The sequence below is a fragment of the Mandrillus leucophaeus genome, unplaced genomic scaffold, assembly GCF_000951045.1.
Source record: "Mandrillus leucophaeus isolate KB7577 unplaced genomic scaffold, Mleu.le_1.0 Scaffold299, whole genome shotgun sequence".
Classification (NCBI taxonomy): Eukaryota; Metazoa; Chordata; class Mammalia; order Primates; family Cercopithecidae; genus Mandrillus; species Mandrillus leucophaeus.
This window is the reverse complement of record NW_012103131.1, coordinates 1,861,053-1,886,268: the sequence shown is the minus strand read 5'-3', so window position 1 is coordinate 1,886,268 and position 25,216 is coordinate 1,861,053. Positions and strand designations below refer to the sequence as shown.

Sequence of the window (25,216 nt, the reverse complement as noted above, 5' to 3'; positions counted from 1 at the left end):
CTCGGCTCACCCGGCCCGGAGACCCCGAGGCGCCCCGGGGTTCCGCGAAGGAGGCCTTTGGGCACTCTCGGTTCCTGGGGTCGGCGGGGAGGCTGCGTTCTGGGGACGTGCAGTAAACAGGTGGCCCTGGTCACGCGGCGGGGGCGCTGATGCAGCCTTGGAGGGCTGGGTCCTCCTGGCCTGCTTCTGCGCCCTGCAGATCGGCCTGCCCATCGCTCCCCTCTTCCAGCCTATGATTTTTTTTCTCCAGCTTCTGTCGAAATAAAGAAAATTACAGAAGCAGAACCTTCCTTACAGTAATGTGCAGGTTAATTAGATGGTGGGGAATGGGGGGCAACAGGATTTTCAGCATGAAAACCTCCCTTTGAGGGCTTTTTGCAAATCCTGCTGAGCATCAATAAATGGGCCTGACCGGTGTCTTTCCTCGGTCGCCTTCCCGGGCCGGACGGGAGGGGTCATTTTCCACCCTTTGCTGGCGAGAGGACTGAGGCCCGAAGTCACCTCGGCACTCACCCTGTGACCCACCGTCTCCTTTTGTCACTCTACGTCTTACCTTTTTGGTGTTGTTTTACTTCTTAGATAAATTACGGTGATAAGGGGGAAAAGAGAGTGACTTTGGAATGAAGTGGCTTTACCTTAAGAAATGACTAGTGTTCAGTTTCTAAATTCTAAATTTCTTCGTCTGGGATTGAAAGGGTTTCTGTGGATAAGCTAGTTCTTTCAGTTAACCCCGGAACTGTTCTTTAGATTGTAATCCATCACTCTTATCCATGTGAAATAACAATAGACTCCTTTCATTAGAGTGTCCTGGTTCTGTCTTTAGATGAGTCTTTTCATAAAAACAAGAGTTAAATTAAAAAGCTTATTTTTGGCGAGGCACGGTGGCTCACACCTGTGTAATCCCAGTACTTTGGGAGGCCCAAGCAGGCGGATCACCTGAGGCCAGGAGTTTGAGACCAGCCTGGCCAACATGGTGAAACCCCATCTCTACTAAAAATACAAAAATTAGCCAGACATCGTGGTGCGCGCCTGTAATCCCAGCTACTCGGGAGACTGAGGCAGGAGAATTGCTTGAATCCGGGAGGCAGAGCTTGCAGGGAGTTGAGATCATGCCACTGCACTCCAGCCTGGGCGACAGACTCCGTCTCAAAAAAAAAAAAAAAAAAAAAAAAAAAAAAAAAAGATTATAGTTTTGGGTTTGCAGTTTTTCATGGTGTTTAAGATTAGTTTTGCATCCCCCCTCCCAAAGAAAAACCCAGTATAACTTTAAATAGTAAACTTTTTTAAAAGACATTTTTTTCCTTCAAAGCAACTGTCTTAATTTGTATTATCCCATAGCTTGCCTTTATTACAGTTATTTGTGTGCATATTTTATGCCCTTTAGTGAGTTCTTGAGGACCAGTCAAATCTCAAACATTTACAAATAGCGATGAAAGCACCGAATTTGGATGTGTGTGGAGGATGTGCTGTAGTTGACCCCAATCCTTTCTGAGTAGTAAAACTAGTTGTTTGCCAATGATGCACTTGACTTGAATTTTAGCCAGAATACTGATTACGTAAAAGAGACTTCTGTTGGTAGAACTTTTTTTTTTTTTTAAAAGGCCTGTGTTTGTGAATGGTTACCTCAGGAAAAGTAAATATTTGTCAAAATAGCAAGAACAAATTTACTCCTCAAGTTGAATATTTTAAGTGGCTTTTGGATGACTTTACACTGACTATTCTTTTAGAGTAAGAAAATAGTTTTTAAGAGCATAGGCTAAATTAATTTCAAAATGGAGCCTTTTGTGGAAATTCTACTGTAGGTGTGTTCTAATGTAGATGGATGGGCTAGATGGAGAGAGTAATGGTAGCCTGAAGGACTCTGTTAATTATGTGGATGAAACCTTCAGTGTTAGAATTCTAGCTTGCCAAGAGCAATTTGTTCTCATTTCCGGGACCTGAGTATGGGCCTCAGGTAGATGCATGATAGCAACCTGGAACACATTATTTTGACCTTTAAAGGCCATTAGATCTAATGAAGTAAACTCTTGATGAAGAGATGAGTTCTTCTAGATGAGGTCAGACAGTGAACACCCCCTCTTAGAGTTAGACTCAACTTGGTCAGGGATAGGTGATCCCATAGTCTTGATCACTTGCTACCTTGACTCCCTCAGGAGTCCTAAGTAAGACTGACCTCGTTTATTTGACAAAGGCCCACAGGATGCCCGACCTGGGCTAGGTTCTAGGAATGCAAAGTGAATTTTACTGTTTTTTAAAGGAGCTTAGAGTATAGACTTACAGGCATAAAAACAAGTGGCCTGAAGTGTTAGGACCCGTTACAAGTCTGCACAGTCCCGGGGAGTCTTTAGGAGGCACTTAAATGGTAACTTCTATAGGGAAGGCTGAAAAAAAGCTAATGTGGATGCTAATTATGCCTAGAAAAAATAACCAAATGTTAATGGTTGTCATGCAAGTGTAAAATTGCAGGTAGTTTTCTTGTCTGTGTTTTCTAATTTTTTATCAACTGAAAAATGGTGTGTGTGTGTGTGTCTTTTTAAACAGTTTTAAAAAGAAATCATGGCACTGTTGATTCTGATATTTCAGAAACTGGCTAGTTTTAAGGGCAAAAGGGAACTGAGTGGCCATTTTGTGCTGGATTTGGCACAATAACATTAACCCATTGAATCCTCAGTAACGCTTCAACCTCATTTTACAAATGGGGAAATTGAAGCTCAGAAAGATTGACAGCATCACCCAGAGTTGCTCTTAAGAACCACAGACAGAATTTAAAATCCTGGTCTCCAAACTCTGTATTTTCCACTTGATTCTCCTGGTTTTGAAACCTCTGGGGAAGAGGATATTATTGATGTTGGCTATTTTCAAGTCCATCTTAATTCTGCTGTAAGATTTCTCATACAGTGCCAAGCACAGTAACTTGAACACAAAAGGTTCTTTAATAGAAATGCATTTACAGGATTTTGATATGTCAAGGCGCATCTAGTTTCTGACCTTTCCCAGTCGAATTAAATATCCAGACTTCATCTTAAAAACCTTAAGAATAGCTGACCCAGTGGTGTACGCCTGTGGTCCCACCTCCTCCTGAGGCTGAGGCAGAAGGATCCCTTGAGTTTGAGGCCAACTTGGGCAACATAGCTGAGACTCCATCTGTAAGTGAAAAGAAGCAAAAACCTTGAGAATGAGTATTAGTAATGTTTTGAATGTTATTATTTTGTCACCAGTTACTCTTTAATAAAACTGCCTAAACTTGACAGGTAAGTGAATTTTTCATTCCATTTCTGTTGGAAATTAGCTGTGCAGATAACTTTTATATAAAATAAGAATGTTGAATTTAGATAATCTCAAGATATATATATATTTTGAGACACGGTCTCACTTTATTGCCCAGGCTGGAGTGCTGGTGGCATAGATCGTGGCTCACTGCAGCCCAGAACTCAAGGCTCAAGAGATCTTTCCACCTTAGTCTCCTGACTACTTGGGACTACAGGTACACGCCGCCACACCTGGCTAATTTTCGTATTTTTTGTAGAGACAGGGTCTCCCCATGATCTTTAACTCCTGGGCTCAAGTGATCTGCCTTGGCCTCCCAAAGTGCTGGGGTAATAGGCGTGAGCCACCATGCCTGGCCCTAGAAAGTTGTTACAGTTTAGAGCACCACTAAGTATTGCCTGAGTGTTTTACTGCTAATTTGGTAGGCAAAAATTAATATTCTAATTTTTTAGTTGATCAAACAATTCATACTGAGTAAAGCATAAAGAGCCCAAGAAGGAAATCATATATGAGTATTTTAGACTTCGCAGTAGTATTTTGGGGAAGCTCTGTATGGTACGATTAGACATTTTCGCTAGCAGCTACCTCCAGTTTGATGATTCTTACATCACTTTTTTTTTGATTGTTGGTACCCACCCCTTTGAGATAAAGTCTGATGAAAGTTATGGACCTTCCTCTGGAAAAATATGAGTCTGCATATAATTCTGCATTTTATTTCAGGAGATTTTGGACTCTCTGCAGACTGTCCCTGGATCGTGGGTTAAAAATCTGTATTCTGGTCTGAACCGTGGGAAGAAAAAATAGTCGGTGAGTCTTTGGCAAACTGGAGTGCTGGATTTTGTTTAGTAATTGCAAATTCTTGAACATGCTGGATTTATTGGGTAGTGCCAAGTTTAAAGGGAAGTAAGCCAAACTCCAAGTATTATGTTTTGCTAATTTGGCAGCTCAAATCAAGAGTGCTGTGAGATTATACATGGTTTGACTTGTCATTGGTAGACTTCTGTTGAAACATGAATTAACTAGTCTTTTAGAAAGTAAGTATAGATAGAATAAATATGCCTAGTTTGTGGCCACTTTCTCCTAATCATGAATTTATCTTTAAGCCTTTTTTTTTTATTTCTTCCTTCCAGAGGTGATTCCTATGCACGTGCTCTAATTTCCTTTTAATTGTTAGTTTCTTTCATAGTTTAGTTTTTACTTCATGGCTTATCAGGATGCTTAATGGTAAATTGGGTACAAAGAGGTGTGTGAAGCCTTGTGGAGGGGCTGGTTTTAGGGCTGGGGATGACTGAGAGAGTAGCCCTGACTCTGCCTTATGTGATGGGGTGGCAGGGCAAACACCAGCCTGCTCAGTGATGTTTAGACTTTAAGGCTCATACAAGTAACAGATTGTAGTTTGTAGTTTGACACTCTGTAGTTCTCAGTTACCTTTTGCTAACAATAGCTTTTTTTTTTTTTTTTGAGACAGAGTTTCACTCTTGTTGCCCAGGCTGGAGTGCAATGGTGTAATCTTGGCTCACTGCAGCCTCGGCCTCCCAGGTTCAAGCGATCTTCCTGCCTCAGCCTCCTGAGTAGCTGGGATTACAGGCATGCACCACCACGCCTGGCTAATTTTGTATTTTCAGTAGAGATGGGGTTTCTCCATGTTGGTTAGGTTGGTCTCAAACTCCCGACTTCAGGTGATCTGCCTGCCTGGACCTCCCAATGTGCTGGGATTATAGGCATGAGCCACTGCACCCGGCCAACAATAGCTTTTATGCTACAATTTTTTGAGGATAAGTTTTGTAGAAACAACCATCCTAGCAGAATAGATTGTTTTGTTTGGGAATCTTATATATATGTGTGTGTGTGTGTATGTGTGTATTTATGTACGTATGTATGTGTTTGGTCTAATTCAACTTACTATGAACACTTTAAAGCTATTATAAGTTAGCATTCTTTTCCTAGTCTTTTTGCCTTTCACCTTGATGATAAATTTGACCTACAGAAGTTTTAGATATTTGTGGCTAAATAAAAGACTTTAGGCTGGGCACAGTGGCTCACACCTTTAATTCGAAAACTTTGGGAGGCTGTGGTGGGCGGATTGCTTGAGCCCAGGAGTTCAAGACCAGTCTGGGAAACATGGCAAGACCCGCATCTCTACGGAAAATACAGAAATTAGCTGGGTGTGGTGGTGCCCGCCTGTAGTCCCAGCTACTAGAGAGGCTGAGGTCGGGTAATTGCTTGAGCCAGGGAGATTGAAGCTGCAGTGAACCGTAATCATACCACTGCACTCCAGCCTGGATGACAGAGTGAGACCCTGTCCTCTCCACCCTCGAAAAAAAAAAAAAAAGATTTGACTTGTAGTTTAGATCTTTGGTGTTAAGCAATTCCCATACCCCAGAAGTCAACTTTTTCCTCTCCACACCTGTTGTTTTTATTTTAGGATGGTCCCTTTTATTTTGGTAGAAACCAAATTCTACCTTAATTGCTTCACTCTCCATATAGAAGGACAAATGAGTTGTCAGTCCCGCTGTCTCCTGCCCCATGCCTAGTCTCTGGCAGTCTTCTCTGATTTGGTTTCCCTGCCTCTGGTCTCTGTCCTACGATTGTAGCTGTCTCATAGCATCGTGCCTGATGGTATTGAACTGTGGTAGGCGCTTAACAAATACTTAGTGTTTAGTAGGTATTCAGTCAACACACAGTTCATTAGCTCTGGAAAGAGTCTTACTCTTACTGATTGGTTGATTGATTGACTGATTGACAGGGTATCACTCTGTTGCTCAGGCTGGCCTCAAACTCTTGGACTCAAGTGACCCTCCTGCTTCAGCCTCCTGAGCAGCTGGGGGCTACAGGCACAAACCACCAAGATTCTCACTCTTTTTTTTTCTTTTATAGAGACTGTGTTGCCCAGGCTGGTCTTTAACTCCTTGGCTCAAGCAATCCTCCCATCTTGGCCTCCCGAGGTGCTGGAATTACAGATGTGAGCTACTGCGCCTGGCTATTTTTTTTTTTTTTCTTGATACTGGGCCTTGCTCTGTCTCTTGGGTTGGAGTACAATGGCACAGTCTCAGCTCACTGCAGCCTCAACTTCCAGGCTCAAGCAATCCTCCCACCTCAGTCTCCCAAGTAGCTGGGACTACAGGTGCACACCACTACACCCAGCTAATTTTTCAATTTTTTGTGGTAATGGAGTGTTGCTATGTTGCCCAGGCTGGTCTCAAACTCCGGGGCTCATGTGATCCTCTGGCCTCAGCCTCCCAAAGTACTAAGATTATAGGCATAAGCCAAGGATTCTCACTCTTAATGCATTCTCTTTTCTTTGGACAGATCTGGTTTTTCTGCTTGAAGGACACAATGTTTTCCAAACTAGCACATTTGCAGAGGTTTGCTGTACTTAGTCGAGGAGTTCATTCTTCAGTGGCTTCTGCTACATCTGTTGCAACTAAAAAAACAGTCCAAGGCCCTCCAACCTCTGAAGACATTTTTGAAAGGGAATATAAGTATGGTGCGCACAACTACCATCCTTTACCTGTAGCCGTGGAGAGAGGAAAAGGTACGTTTCAAATTAATCCGTCTCTTCCCTTTTCTTGAAACCTTTTATTAAAAAAAATTGCTTCCATATTTTCTCAATATACATTTTTCTAGATGTATTTAATGTATATATTGCAGACACAGTTAATTCTTTTTTTTTGGTTCTGCTTTGTTTTTTTTGGGACGGAATCTCACTCTGTCACCCAGTTTGGAGTACAGTGGCACAATCTGGGCTCACTGAAACCTCTGCCTCCCAGGTTCAAACGATTCTTCTGCCTCAGCCTCCTGAGTAGCTGGGACTATAGGCATGCGCCACCACACCCGGCTAATTTTTGTATTTTTAGTAGAGATGGGGTTTCACCGTGTTGGCCAGGCTGGTCTCGAACTCCTGACTCTGTGATCCTCCCACCTTGGCCTCCCAAAGTGCTGGGATTACAGGTGTGAGCCACTGCACCCGGCCAGTTAATTCATTTATTGAGTGTCTAGTGCTGCTGTGTTAGGTGCTATGGAGGCTTCAAAGAGGAACCATTGTCTTTGTCATGTGGACCTTACCAAGAGGGAATGCAAGAGAAATAAGGAAAGTACGGTCATATTGCTGTCATTTTTTTCTTTTAACTTTTATTTTGGCGTAATTTTAGACTTAAGAAACGTTGTAACAAGTAGTACTAATATTTTTCTTTTACTCTTCTCCCAGATTTTCCAAGTGCTAACGTTTTACTGCTTTGGTCTTAGTGTGTTCACTCCCTTCTTTTCTCTCCTCCCACGCCTGCATATTGTACATTGTTTTCTGACCTGTTTTGAGAGGAAGTTGCAGACATGACTCTCCTTTTTTGAGATGGAGCCTCGCTTTGTTACCCAGGCTGGAATGCAGTGGCACGATCTTGGCTCACTGCAAATTCTGCCTCATGGGTTCAAGCGATTATCACACCTCAGCCTCCAAGTAGCTGGGATTACAGGCACGTGCCACCACACCTGGCTGATTTTTGTGTTTTTAATAGAGATGGGGTTTCACCATGTTAGCCAGGCTGCTCTCCAACTCTTTTGACTTCAGGTGATCCACTCGCTTTGGCCTCCCATAGTGCTGGGATTACAGGTGTGAACCACCATGCCTGGCCATACATGACGTCTCTTTTTTTTTTTTTTTGATAAGAAGTTTCACTCTTGTTGCTCAGGCTGGAGTGCAATGGCGTGATCTTGGCATACTACAACCTCTACCTCTCGGGTTCAAGTGATTCTCCTGCCTCAGCCTCCCGAGTAGCTGGGACTATAGGCCCACACCACCACGTCCAGCTAATTTTTATATTTTTAGTAGAGACAGGATTTCATCATGTTGGCCAGGCTGGTCTTGAACTCCTGACCTCAGGTGATCCACCCGCCTCAGCCTCCCAAAGTGCTGGAATCATAGGCATAAGCCAGCGCGCCCTGCCACGTGACATTTCTTTACCCATAGATACTTAGTGTGTCTTTCCTAAAACACAATGACTTTTTGAGATAGGGTCTCGTTCTGTTGCCCAGGCTGGAGTACAGTGGTGCTGTACAGTGGCGATCATGGTTCACTGTAGCCTGGAACTCCTGGCTTCAGGTGATTTTCCCACCTCAGCTTCCCAAGCATTTTTTTTTTGTAGAGATTAGATTTTGCCCGTGTTGAGATCACTCCTGGTCTCAAGTGATCCTACCGCCTCAGCCTCCCACAGTGCTGGGATTGCAGGTGTGAGCCACTGTGCCCAGCTGACTTTCTCTTTTATAACCATAGAGTAATTGTAAGAATCAAGAACTTAACACTGGTACAGCACCGTGAGTCTGGAGACCTAATCCAGATGTTGTTTGTTCTCTTTTATAACAAAAGGAAAACCTCCGATGAGCTGCATTCAGTTGTCATGTTTAGTCTTCTTTAACCCAGAACAGTTCCTCAATTCTTCTTGTTTGTCTTGGTCTTCTTTCCCTTTGTGTTAAGTATCTTGTGGGGACAGAGTGTAAAACTCTGTAAATACCCAGTTACTCATGAACTTTTACACACAATTTTAGCATCCACTAATGATTCTTGCCTGAATAAATGATTACTGTGATAGTTGCCAAATGGTGATTTAATCTACAATTTGGAATAAATAACAGCCTTAACCAAATAAAACCAAAATTTATTACTTAGCTTTGTACCAGAAAATGACAATATAAGAGTATCACACATTTTTGTCATTTGCCTGTATTTTATTTGGTGCCAGTATTATAGACATATCTTCTTTTGAACTATGGAAAATCTGTTTCATATTACATGACACGGCAACATTGTTTTACTTTCCCACTAGCAATGCATGAGAGTGCCAATTTCTTCAGATCCTGTCAAAACTTGTTTTTTTTAATTATAACCATCTCAGGGAGTGTGAGATGGTATCTCATTGTGATTTTAACTTGCATTTTCCTAATGATTAGTGACGTTGAACATCTTTTCATGTGTTTCTTAGCCATTTGTATATCTTCTTTGAAGAAACAGCTATTCAAGTCTTTCTTCATTTCTTAAATTGGGTTGTTTGTCCTTTTGAAATTGAGTTGTAAGAGTTCTGGAAGTTAGATCTTATCAGACACATGATTTACAATTTTTTTTTTCCATCCTAAGGGTTATTATAGACGATTTCTCATAATTTTTGTCTGTTACGTATAACTTCTGCTTTTTTATTTTAAAATTTTATTTATTTATTTTATTTTATTTATAGGCAGGATCTTGCTCTGGTGCCCAGGCTGGAGTGCAGTGGCACAATCTCAACTCACTGGATCCTCTACCTCTCAGGCTCAAGCAGTCCTCCCACCTCAATCTCTGTAACTGGGACCGTACCCATGCCCGGCATTTTTCTGTAGAGTCAAGGGTTTTGCTGTGTTGTCCAGGCTGATCTGGAACTCCTGGGCTCAAGCGATCCCTGCCTTGGTCTCCCAAAGTGCTAGGATGACAGGCGTGAGCCATGGCTCCTGGCCTAACTTCTCCTCTTAAATTCTAATTTTGGGTCCTAAATTTTAGAATTAGGTAAAGGTTTTACTCCAGAGTTTATAACCTTTTTGTGTTATTTTTGTTAAATGTGTATTTTGAAGCCAGGCAGACAAAATACAATTCTTAATAATTCCTTACAAATCAAAGTTTATTATGCCTGAGCTAAAACAAGCTTTAACTACAAATATATAAATACGACATATATATATATAACTACATATAACTATATATATATATAACTACAAATATATAAATAGAGGTTCATATGTAGGCATTCAGCGGGCTTGCTAGCACTCTTAATCTTTGGACTTCATGCCACATAGTAATTGTCTAAAATAATTTTCCTTTCTTATGTATTTAGGTATTTACTTATGGGATGTAGAAGGCAGAAAATATTTTGACTTCCTGAGTTCTTACAGTGCTGTCAGCCAAGGGCATTGTCACCCCAAGATTGTGAATGCGCTGAAGAGTCAAGTGGACAAATTGACCTTAACATCTAGAGCTTTCTATAATAACGTACTTGGTGAATATGAGGAGTATATTACTAAACTTTTCAACTACCAGAAAGTTCTTCCTATGAATACAGGTAAAACATTTCCTTTTTTTGTTAAATACCCTCAAAAATAACCTTTTTATTTTTTGATAGTTTAACATTTTAAAAAATCCGAACATTTTTCTCTCCTGATAGGAGTGGAGGCTGGAGAGACTGCCTGTAAACTAGCTCGTAGGTGGGGCTATACCGTGAAGGGCATTCAGAAATACAAAGCAAAGATTGTTTTTGCAGGTATGTGAAATTAAATATTAATTTCTATGACTGAAACATACAATATAATTTACTGTGGCCAGGCGTGGTGGCTCATGTCTGTAATCCTAGCACTTTGAGAGGCCAAGACAGGAGGATTCCTTGAGCCCAGGAGTTCAAGACCAGCCTTCTGGGCAACATAGGGAGACCCTGTCTCTATTTAAATAAAAAAAAGAAAAAAAAAATATATATATACACACACACACACACACACACACTTATATATTTTATATATAAAAAACATATATATAATTTATTGTTTTAATTTACTGATGAAATACTTGTAATATGTTTTGCCTAGTACATGGTATGTATTTGCTGAATGTTTCATAACAATTAATGAGGGATTTCCTGTTCTTGGAGATTATTTCTTCATGTATGGGTTTTTCTTTCTGAACTCCCTATTCCTCTCATTTGCCTGTGAGATTTTCTTTATAGCAGTTATCCAGTTAATTAGATAGTCTTACTGGTGGAGGGTCTGTGTTGGGTGCTGGAGTTGGGTGAAGTTAGTGTGGGGCCATGGCCTACATAGAGTGTGGTTTGAATCTTGATATTGGAGGTGCTGTTATGCCATGTTCCTCTTAGAAGCTGTTGGAAAGAGGAGGCTTGGAATTGCCCTTGTTAGGCTTCTGGGACTGGTTGAAAGGAATAACTTGAATTTTGGTTAGGGAGACTAATAATTAATTGAGTAGATGTAGTTTGACTGTTGGATTCTTTATATGATGTTCACTTGTTTTTTAAGCTTTATTTTTTTAAAAACAGGTATGTATAGATTTGTCGCTATAATGGTCAAAGTTCATTCTTGTGATCATTGAAATCATTAAATATTCTGCCATGTGAACACATGCAGTTAAATGATAAACCCCATAACGTAATAGAATCCAGAGTTCAACTGAAGGCCAGAGGTAATTGGTATTTGAGGGGACAGATTGGTATTCCCAAAGAAGAAATCTTTGCAAAACTCTGTAACTTGCCGTTTAAAAATCTTGTGCTTTCATTGTAGGACAACATAACTGTCTCTTGCAAACAAAAATGGTGTTTCTGGTGACTTTCATTCTTATAGACTATGTCCAGTCTCTTTCTTAATAGCAAAGGGTGCAAAGATGTTTTCACCTGAGTATTGAAAGCAGCTGGTGAGTCAGTGGGGTGGAGAGACAGAGGAAGACTGTCCCTAACTGTAAGTCCCTTATACCTGCAGGGTAAGTGACCGAGGATGAGGTTCCTGAGGCTAGGCAGGGGAAAGAAAATAGGCTTATGGTCTAATCAGTGCATTTCTTCTTAAACAAACCTAGTCAAAATCAATGTGCTATTGTTTGTGGACAAGTAAAAGAAGAGATTACTTGTAGGTAAGGGATGCTGATGAAAGAGGCTTTGTAAGAATAGTAATTAGAAACAAGATGAAGCCAAAATACGATAATCCAGCACTGATTAATTGAGTTGCTGCTGGCAGAGATGGTAAGAAGATAAAAACATTCATGATGTCACAAACTCCCAACCTCTCTGTTATTTTACATGGTGTCTTTCCTTCTTGAATTTAACCCTCTCTGAAACTATCCAGCTCACTTTACTGGTTTATGTTAGGTGTTTTTTCCCTACTAGAAAGGAAGCTCCCTGAGGACAGAAATCTTGCCAGTTGTGATCCTGATCTATTTCCCAACATTTTTTTTTTTTTTTTTTTGAGACGGAGTTTCACTCTTGTCACCTAGTCTGCGGTCTGGAGTGCAATGCACAATCTTGGCTGACTGTAACCTCCGCCTCCAGGGTTCAAGCGATTCTCCTGCCTTAGCCTCCTGAGTAGCTGGGATTACAGGTGCCCACTACCACGCCCAGCTAATTTTTATATTTTTAGTAGAGACAGAGTTTTACCATGTTAGCCAGGCTGGTCTTGAACTCCTGACCTCAGGTGATCCACCTGTCTCGGCCTCCCAAAGTGCTGGGATTATAGGCGTGAGCCACCGCACCTGGCTTCTCCAACATCTTTATTATTATTATTATTTTTATTTTTTGAGACAGAGTCTTGCTCTATCACCCAGGTTGGAGTGCAGTGGTGCGATCTCGGCTCACAGCAACCTCTGCTTCCTGGGTTCAAGCGATTCTCGTGTCTTAGCCTCCTGAGTAGCTGGGACTACAGGTGTGCACCACTGTGCCTGGCTAATTTTTGTATATTTAGTAGAGATGGGGTTTCACCATGTTGGCCAGGCTGGTCTTGAACTCCTGACCTCAGCTGATCTACCCGCCTCAGCCTCCCAAAGTGCAGGGATTACATACGTGAGCCACTATGCCCGGCCTATTCCCCAACATCTAAAACAATGCCTCATATAGTAGATCCTCAGTCACCGTTATTAATGGATAAAAAATGTTCCAGAAGAAAGGGAAACCTCTGTCATTTAGCATCATAAAGGATTATAATATCAAGGAAGGCAAAATGGAAACATGTTTGGATTGCTTGAAGATCTTTTCTCCAAATGAAATCGGAAATGCATTCTGTTGTTAGCCTGCAGTATTGGAGTTTTGAAAGGAAAGCTGCTAATTGTCTGTGAAGGATATTCTCTTTCTCATATCAGTATCATAAATGCACCTTCTCTAGAAAACTCGCATTGAAGACCTCAATTACCTCAATTGTTAGGGCTTGTTACTGGGTTGGGGATTATTGAAAGAAAAGTAAGTTATCTATCTGCAGGGGCTATATATTCCAGTCAAGAGGCTCAGTAGAGAGAATAGACTAAAATAGGAATTACAAGGCCAGACCTAGTGGTCTTGTGTCATAGGAGCCATGGTGTTTAATATCAGACTTTGTTTTAACAATTGAAAGCCCACGGAAGGTGCACTAAAGCAAGCCCTTGATTTATTTTTTGAGTCAAACTTCTTGTGGTGTTTTGTGGGGATAGTGCTTATTGAATTTTGGGTTTCTTTGAAATAATCGCTGTTTGTTTCTTCTTTCTAGATGGAAACTTTTGGGGTAGGACGTTGTCTGCTATCTCCAGTTCCACAGACGCGACCAGTTACGATGGTTTTGGACCATTTATGCCGGGATTCGACATCATTCCCTATAATGATCTGCCTGCACTGGAGGTATTTCACTAGCGTCATGGTGCTTAGCTCATTGTGAATAGAAATTAAAGCTGTTGAATATATGAATTCTAAATACATTATATGACAGTAATGCAAATTTATCTCACTTAAGTTAGGCCACGATTTCAGACTTGTTCTCAGTAGCGAGCAATTAGTTTCCAACACAGAGAAAGCTGAGTTCTGTGATCTACTCTGAACAGCCCGCCAGCTGCTTTAGATGTGTGTCCTTCATAACAATTAACTTGGGTGTACCTGCTTACTTGCTAGGTAAAATTTCTGTTTTTAGCTAGCTTTTTAAAGTGGAAGTGGAAGGCTTTTAAAGAAAGCCTTAAGTTGGCTTTAAAAGGCTATTTACTTTAGATTTAATTTAAGTAATTAATTTCTTTTTTTGAGACAGAGTCTCACTCTATCGCCCAGGCTGAAGTGCAGTGGCACAATCTCATCTCACTGCAAACTCCGCCTCTTGCGTTCAAGTAATCCTCCTGCCTCAGCCTCCCAAGTAGCTGGGACCACAGGCACACACCATCACACCCAACTCACTTTTCTATTTGCTTTAGAGACATGGTTTCGCCCTGTTGGCCAGGCTGGTCTTGAACACTTGACTTCAAGTGATCTGCCCATCTTGGCCTCCCAAGGTACTGGGGTGACAGGCATGAACCGCTGTGCCCAGCCAGATTTAATTTATACTACATTTATATATTAGAAAACAGGCTGGGCATGGTGGTACATGCCTGTAATCCCAGTGCTTTGGGAGGCTAGGGCTGGAGGAGCACTTGTGTTTAGGAGTTCAAGACCAGCCTGGGCAGCATAGGGAGAGCCTGTCTCCACAAAAAAATTTAAAAATCAAGATCAGGCACGGTGGCTCATGCCTGTAATCCCAGCACTTTGGGAGGCCAAGGCAGGCAGATTGCTTGAGGTCAGGAGTTGAGACCAGTCTGGCCAACATGGTGAAACCCTGTCTCTACTAAAAATACAAAAAAAATTAGCTAGGTGTGGTGGTGCGTGCCTGTAATCCCAGCTACTTGGGAGGCTGAGGCAGAAGAATTGCTGGAACCCAGGACACAGAGGCTGCAGTAAGCCAAGATCGTGCCGCTGTACTTCAGCTTGGGTGACAGAGTGAGACTCCATCTCCAAAAAAAAAAATAAAAAACCCAAAATAAATAAAAAATTAGCTGGGCATGGTGTGCAGCTACTTGGGAGGCTGAGGCAGGAGGATCACCTTGAGCCCAGGAGTTTGAGACTTTAGTGGGCCCTGTTTGTGCCACTATACTCCAGCCTGGGCAACAGAATGAGGCAAAAAAGGAAATGTAGGCTAGTGTAACTTAAAGGTGAAGTGTTTGGAGCTTCTGATAATTGAATGGCAGTGAATTTGAAGTCTTCCACTTCAAATTCTTGTGAAGTCAGAATTTATGTTAGTACAAAAACTTGTTTTGCATACTTCATAGAAAATACATGTGGTGTATGCTTTCAGATTTCCAAGTGTGGTAGAAAGAAGATTTATTAAAACCTATTCCTATTTCTTTTGCAGCGTGCTCTTCAGGATCCAAATGTGGCTGCGTTCATGGTAGAACCAATTCAGGGTGAAGCAGGCGTTGTTGTTCCGGATCCAGGTTACCTAATGGGAGTGCGAGAGCTCTGCACCAGGCACCAGGTTGTCACGTTTGCTGCCTGTGATAAGACTGAATGGGCTCCTGCCCTTAAATTACTTTCCACTAGAGGGCGATGGCATTCTGAGCGCTTAAATACTTTTTCCTGTCTCTGGCCTTGTCCTGGGCCCTGTGCAGAGCTGCAGATTTGGCCTTAACAGCGTTTCCTTCCTCGCTACTCTAAGAGCCTTTCACTGTGAGCCCCACCAAGCCCTTTGTTGTATTCTCTCCTCCTTTCTCCCAGGGCTGATAGTAGTGTATTTTGTTTACCATTTGAGAGTTCTTGTCACATATTAAATGTTTGTGGAATAAACAAATAAATTAATTTGTTCCCAGAGGGTAGTTATGTCCAGAAAGGCCATACAAAACCCTCAGCTTTGCATCAGCACCTTTTCACTATGTAGAGCAGGGCAGAATGGGCCTCTAGGGAGAGAGTGGCCTGACAAAGGAAATAGTTGGTGAGTCTACAGGATTCTCATAGAATAGTCTTGAAATTGTGTGTGTAGTTAAAACATTTTTACAAATCCCAGGGCACATCAGAATTACACATTTATTGTTGGTAGGGGGACAGTGGAATAAAGATGGCTATTTTCCCTGTGGAAATGAAAATGATCACTAATGGAGTTAAGTTTTTTTCCCCAATAGGTTCTGTTTATTGCTGATGAAATACAGACAGGATTAGCCAGAACTGGTAGATGGCTGGCTGTTGATTATGAAAATGTCAGACCTGATATAGTCCTCCTTGGAAAGGCCCTTTCTGGAGGCTTATACCCTGTAAGTTTCATGTCCCCCCTCTTTCCATTTCCTACTCTTGTAAAATATACCCCTGAAGTATTTATACATCAGCTGATTGTGACAATAATGCCTTTCAGATGGTTTGATTTTACCAAGTGTGCTGTAGGCCACTTGGAATATCTGTAATAAAAACATTTAAGGTACCAGTGTGTGACCCACTTACTTACTGCCTGAAGAATTGAGTGTGCCTTGGAATTTGCTATGACACTGGATTCGGGTGGGAACAATTTATCCTCAAAGGACTCCTGTAGACTCCTGTCCTTTTTTCCAGTGTTCAGAAGCATGGCATATTACTAATTGTTTAAAACCATGACTGGTGAACATAGAGACTGAAAAAATTAATGTTTGTTGTAGTTCATGTCTTGGGTTTGCCTTTCAGAGCCAGTAATTGTTACTGCATCAGAGGTCTCTGAAGTATAGATGGTTTTGCTGAATAGACAAAACTTTTGCTAAAAAGAATTGCTCAGCTTTGTTTTTTAAGCATTTAAACAAAGCATTTCATCTCGACGTTGGAAGGAATTGTGAAATTACATCATTGCAGAAATAGCTTTTCTCTTTTAGTTGCAAAAGTATGTTGTTTTGTGCCATTTGTACCTGAAGTATTTGTAATGTTTTAGGGTATGACTTAGTTTGTTGCCAGTAGTTTTAGGCTGGCTGATGTAAACTCTTGTTGAAGTCATTAAGTATCAGCTTCTTGGCTGGGTGCGGTGGCTCACGCCTGGAATCCCAGCACTTTGGGAGGCTGAGGCAGGCAGATCACCTGAGGTCATGAGTTTGAGACCAGCCTGGCCAACTTGGTGAAACCACATCTCTACTAAAACTACAAAAAAAAAAAAAAAAAAAAAAAAATTGCGTGTGTGGTGTGGTGCTGGGCGCCTGTAATCCCAGCTACTTGGGAGGCTGAGGCAGGAGAATTGCTTGAGTCTGGGAGGCAGAGATTGCAGTGAGCTGAGATCACGCCACTGCACTCCAACCTGGGTGACAGCGAGACTCTGGGGATAAGAATGCTTAGTAGAATGCTTAGTGCTGAGAAATGACATGGTGAATTGACCGTCTTTCAGGTGTCGGCAGTGCTATGTGATGATGACATAATGCTGACCATTAAACCAGGGGAGCATGGATCTACATACGGTGGCAATCCACTAGGCTGCCGAGTGGCCATCGCAGCCCTTGAGGTAAAAGCTGACACAGCCACACCACGTCTATTCTTTAAAGCAATGTTGAAGTGATTTTTAATTTGGGCCCACTGGTATAATAAGACATTCAATAAGAATGCCAAATATTAGAAAACATGAAGTACAGAAGAAAAATTTTAGGAACAAGATATTCTCAAAAAGTAATTTAAACTTGGCCTAGTAGACTGGATTTCCTCCGTGGGCTTCCTGAGTTCACAGACACCTGGTGCTTTGGGTTCTTCGGCCCTGGCTGGCCCTCACAGAACTCTCAACTGTGACCCACCTGCCAGCCCCGTCTTTTTGCTTAGCAAGCAAGTCTTCTTTTAAGTGTGGATTTATAATGTTTTCAGACTGATTTTTTTAAGTGCCTGCTGAAGGCATGCAATTATTATGTAATCTCTGAGGATAGATCTTTGTGGAGGGGAAGAAACTATTGCAGTTTAAGAATTACATTTCCTCCATTGATGTATTCAATTAATGACAGTATGTGAGTTGGATTAAATAATCTTTAATCCTTATTTTGCCATGAATGATTGGCAATAGATTTGTGACAAAGGCAAGGCTCTGAGCTAGTGTATGTTTAATTAGAAATTAATACAGGCTTTGAAAAATAGCAATGAAAGTTAAGTTCCTCTGGTCTTTAGTCATGTTTTTCCTGTGCTTACAGTCCCCGTTGTCCTCCAAAGAACAACAAAAAAAAGGACAGTCTTAACATTTATATAATTTTTTTTAAATGTAGGTTTTAAAAGAAGAAAATCTTGCTGAAAATGCAGAAAAATTGGGCATTATCTTGAGAAATGAACTCATGAAGCTACCTTCTGATGTTGTAACTGCCGTAAGAGGAAAAGGATTGTTAAACGCTATTGTTATTAAAGAAACCAAAGGTATGGAGATAAAACATTTACTCAAGATAATTTTTTTAGAAAGACCTAAAATACACTTGGTATTTTATTTAATTAATTCATTTATTTTTCGAGATGGAGTCTTGCTCTGTCTTCCAGGCTGGAGTGCAGTGGTGCGATCTTGGCTCACTGCAGCCTCTGCCTCCTGGGTTCAAGCAGTTCTCTGCCTCAGCCTCTTGAGTAGCTGGGATTGATTACAGGTGCGTGTCACCACACCCGGCTAGTTTTTGTATTTTTAATAGAGGGGGTTTCACCATATTGGCCAGGCTGATCTCGAACTCCTGACCTTGTGATCCGCTTGCCTTGGCCTCCCAAAGTGCTGAGATTACAGGCGTGAGCCACCATGCCCAGCTACACTTGTTTTTTGTTTTGTTTTTTTTTTAAGATGGAGTCTTGCTCTGTCGCCAGGCTGGAGTGTAATGGTGCCATCTCGGCTCACTGCAACCTGCAGTGCCCTGGTTCAAGTGATTCTCCTGCCTCAGCCTCCCAAGTAGCTGGTATTATAGGCACATGCCATCATGCCCAGGTAGTTTTTGTATTTTTAGTAGAGACGGGGTTTCACCATGTTGGTCAGTATGGTCTCGATCTCCTGACCTCGTGATCTGCCCGCCTCGGCTTCCCAAAGTGCTGAGATGACAGGCATGAGCTACCGTGCCCAGCCACACTGGGATTTTAATTGGTTGTTGGTTCTGTTTGAAACTGTTGACTGACATAAATGGCCAAGCCTTTTAGATAGATTATTGTCTGATTTATAATTTCATTAAGAGTATAAAAAATATAGCTCTTTTCTAAATGAAGGCACATTTAACTAATTTGACTCTTGTTCCTTTAAGACATTTGTTTTTCTGCCTTTAGTTAGTCAGGCAGTATTTAGAGAGTTCAAGTTTTTTTGTTGGTGAGTCTGGACGAGATCCTCTTTGCTATCCTTCCCTCCCTCGCTTTCATGCTTTGTGTCAGTAGAGGTTATAGGAGCAGCAGTAATAATGACATGAATGACAGTGATGGTGTCAATAATAAAAGTAATGCTGGCTGTCACTTAATTGGGTGTTTTAGTACATCCATTATAACCCTTAAGTGTTCCTTGCTGGATTTTCTTGTGATAACTCTTCCTTTTAAAGCAACTATTCCAACCTCCCAACCTTGGCTGCACTTAAAGAATCACCTGGGGAGCTTTTTAAAAAAATGAGTCAAAGCCTGGCCTTACCCCAGGGATTCTGATTTGACGCATCTAGGGTGGGGCACGGGCATTAGCAATAGCCTTTAAGGTGATTCTGATGTGTAGCCAGGTTGAGAATCGTTGCCATAAAATGTTGAGCTCGGGAAGCGAGTCCCTTTTCAGAATGTGTAGTGTTCACTGGGTTTTGAGTATTGCCTATTTTATGTTAGTTAATCATCTGTATCATATCCAAGTTCCTTTTTTTCTTTTTTAAAATTTTATTTATTTATTTATTTTATTTATTTTTTGAGACAGAGTTTCGCTCTGTGGGGCTCGAGTGTCTGTCGCCAGGCTGGAGTACTGTGGCGTGATCTTGGCTCACTGCGACCTCTACTCCTGGGTTCAAGCGATTCTCCTGCCTCAGCCTCCTGAGTAGCTGGGACTATAGGCATGTGCCACCACGCCCAGCTAATTTTTGTATTTTTAGTAGAGGTGGGGTTTCACCGTGTTGGCCAGGATGGTCTCGATCTCTTGACCTCGTGATCTGCCCACCTCGGCCTCCCAAAGTGCTGGGATTACAGGTGTGAGCCACCGTGCCCAGCCCATACCCAAGTTCTTTTGCATTAGTTCCTTGTGTGATTAATACAGCAGCCTTAGCACTTTTGTTTGTCTTTTTTTTTGGCCTGATCTTTTTCATTTATGAAACACTATGATATGTCTAATCATATAATTCAAACCTAGTTATGTGCTTGCTGAAAAGTGAAAAGGAACTTCATTTTTAGGAGTAAAAACAAACCAAGCTTGCATCTCCAAGCTTTCCTTTCTTTTTTATTTAAAAAAAATTTTTTTTAAGATGGTGTCTTGCTCTGTCACCAGGCTGGAGTGCAGTGGCGCGATCTCTGCTCACTGCAACCTCCACCTCCTGGGTTCAAGCGATTCTCCTGCCTCAGTCTCCCGAGTAGCTGAGACTACAGGTGCGCGCCATGACACCCAGCTAATTTTTGTATTTTTAGTAGAGACGGGGTTTCATCATGTTGGCCAGGATGGTCTTGATCTCTTGACCTTGTGATCTGCCCGCCCCGGCCTCCCAAAGTGCTGGGATTACAGGTGTAAGCCACCACTCCCAGCGCAAGCTTCCCTTATTTGAGCAAGTTCTGGGAATTTTGTTTTGCCAGGCTGCACTTTGCCCATACATATGGCAAGGGATGTTTAAACATTTATCTTTGAGCATGTATGTTTTACTATTTTTCTTTAGATTGTGATGCTTGGAAGGTGTGTCTACGACTTCGAGATAATGGACTTCTGGCCAAGCCAACCCATGGTGACATTATCAGGTTTGCGCCTCCGCTGGTGATCAAGGAGGATGAGCTTCGAGAGTCCATTGAAATTATTAACAAGTCCATCTTGTCTTTCTGAGGGTAGCCAGCTGTTTTCAGAGCGAGCTGGAGACAGGTGGTCCTGTAAAAGCTTTGTTCTTAATGCGGGCACATTCCACTCCCATGAGTCTTCACTTTTTTTTTGGAATATATGTTTTTTTCAGTTGATACATAATAGAACAACGTTTCTGACCCTGCCATTTGCTTTGTAATGTAACTAAGAGAATGTAATGGCATATATATTCAGTGAAAGTGTTTTGATGTGCATGTGTACTTTCTAAGTGAAATGCATCTATATACAAACAGCCTCTAAATCAAGTTCTTCAGTATAATTTATATATGTTTTTATAATTTCCTCACTGGTATAAGTGTTTCATATTTGAAAAAGTTATCTCTGGGGTATTACATAAAAGGCTTCACCTTATAAAATGAAATCATTGTTATTGAATTTTAGGAAGGATTAACGGTTAAATGTATGTAAAATACTAACATTAAGTAAACTTCATATTGGCCAACACCAGGGTTGTATTCTATGGATGTCATTATTTTGAATGAAGAATTAGTGTTTAACATTCCTAAAATGTTTGAGTGCTTGATTATAATTTGTAAAAAATGTTTATTTTCAATATTTCTTTAAATTTAAAATAAAGCTTATATTTCAGATGTCTGTTTTGTGATGAGTATTAACCTTAAAAAGAAGAAGCTGAGGCAAAATTAATACAGAATGTTTAGGTGGGCCAAGGCTGGGGACTGCAGCTCAGGACACACTTCCAGGTTGCCCTGGAGAGTTCTCCAGAGAACATTTTTTAAAGAAAAAAGGATAGATCAGCTGCTCTTATGCCCTCTACTGACACAAGGTGAAGGGGTGATTACAAAAGTTGTTTGTCAGGAATTCTCATTGGTTTACAGAACTAACCTTGGTTAGTGATTGGCTGTATGCTGTTGAACTGTAGGGTGTATGGCATTTGATAGATACTTGGTTTCAAGAGGTAATTATTTAGCTTGGGAGAGAGTGACCTGACTACAGTTTCATTCTAATGCCTTTCTGGGCCTGATAATTTAGTTTTTATTTATTTATTTATTTTTTGAGACGGAGTCTCTCTCTGTCACCCAGGCTGCAGTGCAGTGGTGTGATCTTAGCTCACTGCAGCCTCCACCTCCTGGGCTCACATGATCCTCCTGTCTCGGCCTCCTGAGTAGCTGGGATTACAGGTGTGTACCACCACACCTGGCTAATTTTAGTATTTTTAGTAAAGATGGGGTTTCATTAAGTTGACCAGGCTGGTCTTGAACTCCTGGCCTCAGGTGATCCCCCCACTCGGCCTCCCAAAGTGCTGGTGTCAGCCACCATGCCTGACCTGGGCCTGATAGTTTAAAGGGGCTCACGTTCTTCATATACAAGATTTCTTTATACCCCATGTCACTGTACTATTACTGCAGTATTATCAGTTACATTTTTAACCTTTTTAAGACTCTTCTTTATTCCATGTGTTCTCTTTTTCTTCTTTTTTTTTTTTTGGGATAGAGTCTTGCTCTGTCACCTAGGCTGGAGTACAATGGTGCAATCTCAGCTCACTGCAACCTCCGCCTCCCAGGTTCAAGTGATTCTTGTGCCTCAGCTTCCCGAGTAGCTGGGACAATAGGCCTGCGCCACCACACCCGGCTGATTTTTGTGTTTTTAGTACAGACAGGGTTTCACCATGTTGGTCAGGCTGGTCTCGAACTCCTGACCTCAGGTGATCCATCTGCCTCGGCCTCCTAAAGTGCTGGGTTTACAGGCATGAGCCCCTGTGCCCGGCCTGTTCCATGTGTTTTCTAAGAGCATTTCAGCTCTCATCTACAGAAAACCAGAAGTTATAAAAAGAATACATCTAAAAGATAGGTCTTTTATACTTCCCTTTCAAAACGGCGTGTTCCCTGTGCATATACTAATATTTATCATTTTTTAAAAGTTATCCTTTTTATATGTGTTGCAACTTTTTTTTTTTTTTTTACCTGAACAGAGTATTTTGGTTGTTTTTCTGTGTCTCCTTCTCAGATAACTAGCATTTCATCATATGTGGGTATACTGTAATTTCATCTCATATCAGGGGACCATTTGACTTGAATAAAGCTTGTGACCACTTCATATCATTTCACTATGGTGCAAAAGTGCACAGTGTTTCTATGGAGTAAATGCCTAGAAGTGACTTGCTTTTCAAAGAGAGAAAACTTCTCAAGTTAATGGTGTCACATTCCTCCCTCCCTCCCCCAGGTTCTAAAAAGTTACCTCTTAGCAGTATGAGAGCTGGGTCTTTGGTACTCTGTCAGGGTAGTGTTCCGTCAGTGAATGACTACGTTTAAATGGGTGAGGCCTCCTCATACCAATTACAACTGGGGTGGCACCCAGACCGGGCAAGCTCTCCAGGGGATTCAAGGTTGAGAACCGGTCTTAGGAATCTTATTAAGATGGAGATTTTGTTTTTGGAGACTCACTGCCACCTAGGTTGGAGTGAAGTGGTATGATCTCGGCTCACTGCATCTTCCACCTCTCAGGCTCAAGCGATTCTCTCACTTCAGCCTCTCTACTAGCTGGGACTGTGACCATGTGCCACCAGATTTGGCTAATTTTTTGTATTTTTGGTAGAGACAGGGTTTTGCCGTGTTTCCCAGGGTGGTCTTGAGCTCCTGAGCTCAAGTGGTCCACCTGCCTTGGTCTCCCAAAGTGCTGGGCTTATAGGTGTGAGCCACAGTGCCCAGCCTTAAGATGCAGATTCTAATTCAGTCTCTGTGTGTACTGGAGATTCCACATTTGCAGGTTGCCTTAGGGCATACTGTTATTATCAGGAGTCAGTTTAATTTGCATTCAGCTATTCTCACCAGAGATGACCTTAGGGCCAGGTGATTTTTAACAAAACTATCTTCCTGCTAAATTCTTTGAAGGCTTTAAAAGTCAGAGAGGACCCAGAGGTAGCAAAGCACAGGGAGTTGTGGAGAAGGTGGCTAATGACGATGAGGGCCTTGGGTAATTTTGGCTTAATTTGGTGAGCAGTGGGGTCATTGAAGGAGGGGGTTGAAGCAGGGGCGGGGCATGACCTTGTTAGAAAATCCTAGGCTGGGTGCGGTGGCTCACGCCTGTAACCCCAGCACTTTGGGAGGCTGAGGTGGGTGAATCACCTGAGGTCAGGAATTCGAGACCAGTCTGACCAACATGGAGGAACCCTGTCTCTACTAAAAATACAAAAATTTAGCCGGGCGTGGTGGTGCATTCCTGTAATCCCAGCTACTTGGGAGGCTGAGGCAGGAGAATCACTTGAACCCAGGAGACGGAGGTTGTGGTGATCTGAGATCATGCCATTGCGGTCCAGCCTGGGCAACAAGAGTGAAACTCCGTCTCAAAAAAGAAGCAAACAAAAGAAAATCCTTTCTGGTTGATGGTTTAGGGCTTACTCATGCAGTACACACTCGTTGTAGGGCCTCAGGGCCTATGCCCAGTGGTGAACAGGCGGGCAGGAACCTGCTGACTGCACTTAGTGCCCTTGGGATGAAGTGGAGGGGTGCTGAAATGCGAGGCAGGGAGAGTCAGACACAGGCTTTGGATTTGGGGTGGAACATCAGAGCTCTTGCTGTGATTAGAGACTCCCTTTCCTTAGCTGTGAGGAAGTGGGATGCTATCTACCTTTCAGGGGAGTTAGGAGGATTAAAAAAGATGGAGTAGTTCATGCTCCTGGCGGAGGACCTGGCACAGAGTTGCAGATCAATAAATGAGTTGCTAGCTCCCCCTCCCCACCCCCAACACACACAGTTGGAGGAGTTTGGGAGAGAGGAAGCTTCTGGAGAAGGAATCTTTCAGGGAAGGGTGACATCTAGATAAGGAAGAGATGGTATAGAGCTGATAGGCTGGCTGTATCACAAAGGGGATGTCAACTTAAAGGAAGAAGCTAAGGCAAAATTAATAATCAGAGTTATTTGTGATAGCAGGAGGCCCACAAAATGCCTAGGCCTATAGGGGTGTGTCCCCAATGAAACCCCACCTTCAAGCCAAAAACAGCCTGAAGTCTGAAAGACAGGACTGTTGGTTCTGGATGAAACCTGTGACCCAGAGTGAGAACTTCTGTTCCTATTTGCCCACCCTTTTCTGATGGATTCTTTCTGAATAATGCTTTTTGACCAATTGAATGTTGCCTTTTCTGATACTACCTATGGCCTGCCTCTCCCCCATCCTGTGCCTATAAAAACCTCAGACTTAGCCACACTGGAGGAGACCACCTTCCCATCTCCTCTCTGCTGAGAGCTGTTTTGTCGCTTTAATAAAATTCTCTGCCCTCACCACCCCTCCGTTGCCAGTGTGACCTCATTCCTCTTCGATGTGGGACAAGAACTGCAGACTCCCTGAACATGGGTACTCATAAGGCTGTAACACTGTGGCCCTCTGCCATCCACTGGCGGAGGGCAGCTGCCTCACGTGATGGGAAGTAGCAATGGGGCTGAGCTGGCCCCAGAGCTGTGGGCCAGAATGGGGCAAGGGGCTGAATGAGCTGCTAACATGTCACTGT

At 42.2% G+C, this 25,216-nt stretch overlaps 1 protein-coding gene across 2 annotated transcripts in view; it reads left to right on the top strand.

Annotated features, from left to right (window-relative positions):
• Positions 1 to 21,348, top strand: part of OAT (ornithine aminotransferase) — a 21,825-nt gene extending 477 nt beyond the window's left edge. The window contains exons 2-10 of one of the 2 annotated variants that reach the window (XM_011986415.1): positions 6,577 to 6,802; positions 10,119 to 10,343; positions 10,446 to 10,541; positions 13,504 to 13,631; positions 15,160 to 15,282; positions 15,923 to 16,051; positions 17,134 to 17,247; positions 17,987 to 18,131; positions 20,561 to 21,348. In XM_011986415.1, coding sequence (XP_011841805.1) covers positions 6,604 to 6,802; positions 10,119 to 10,343; positions 10,446 to 10,541; positions 13,504 to 13,631; positions 15,160 to 15,282; positions 15,923 to 16,051; positions 17,134 to 17,247; positions 17,987 to 18,131; positions 20,561 to 20,721 — 1,320 coding nt within the window. In that variant the 5' untranslated portion in view covers positions 6,577 to 6,603 and the 3' untranslated portion in view covers positions 20,722 to 21,348. The remainder of the gene's footprint in view (positions 1 to 6,576; positions 6,803 to 10,118; positions 10,344 to 10,445; positions 10,542 to 13,503; positions 13,632 to 15,159; positions 15,283 to 15,922; positions 16,052 to 17,133; positions 17,248 to 17,986; positions 18,132 to 20,560) is intronic. The other variant, XM_011986416.1, reaches the window with a different exon arrangement.
• The last annotated feature ends 3,868 nt before the right edge of the window (positions 21,349 to 25,216 follow it).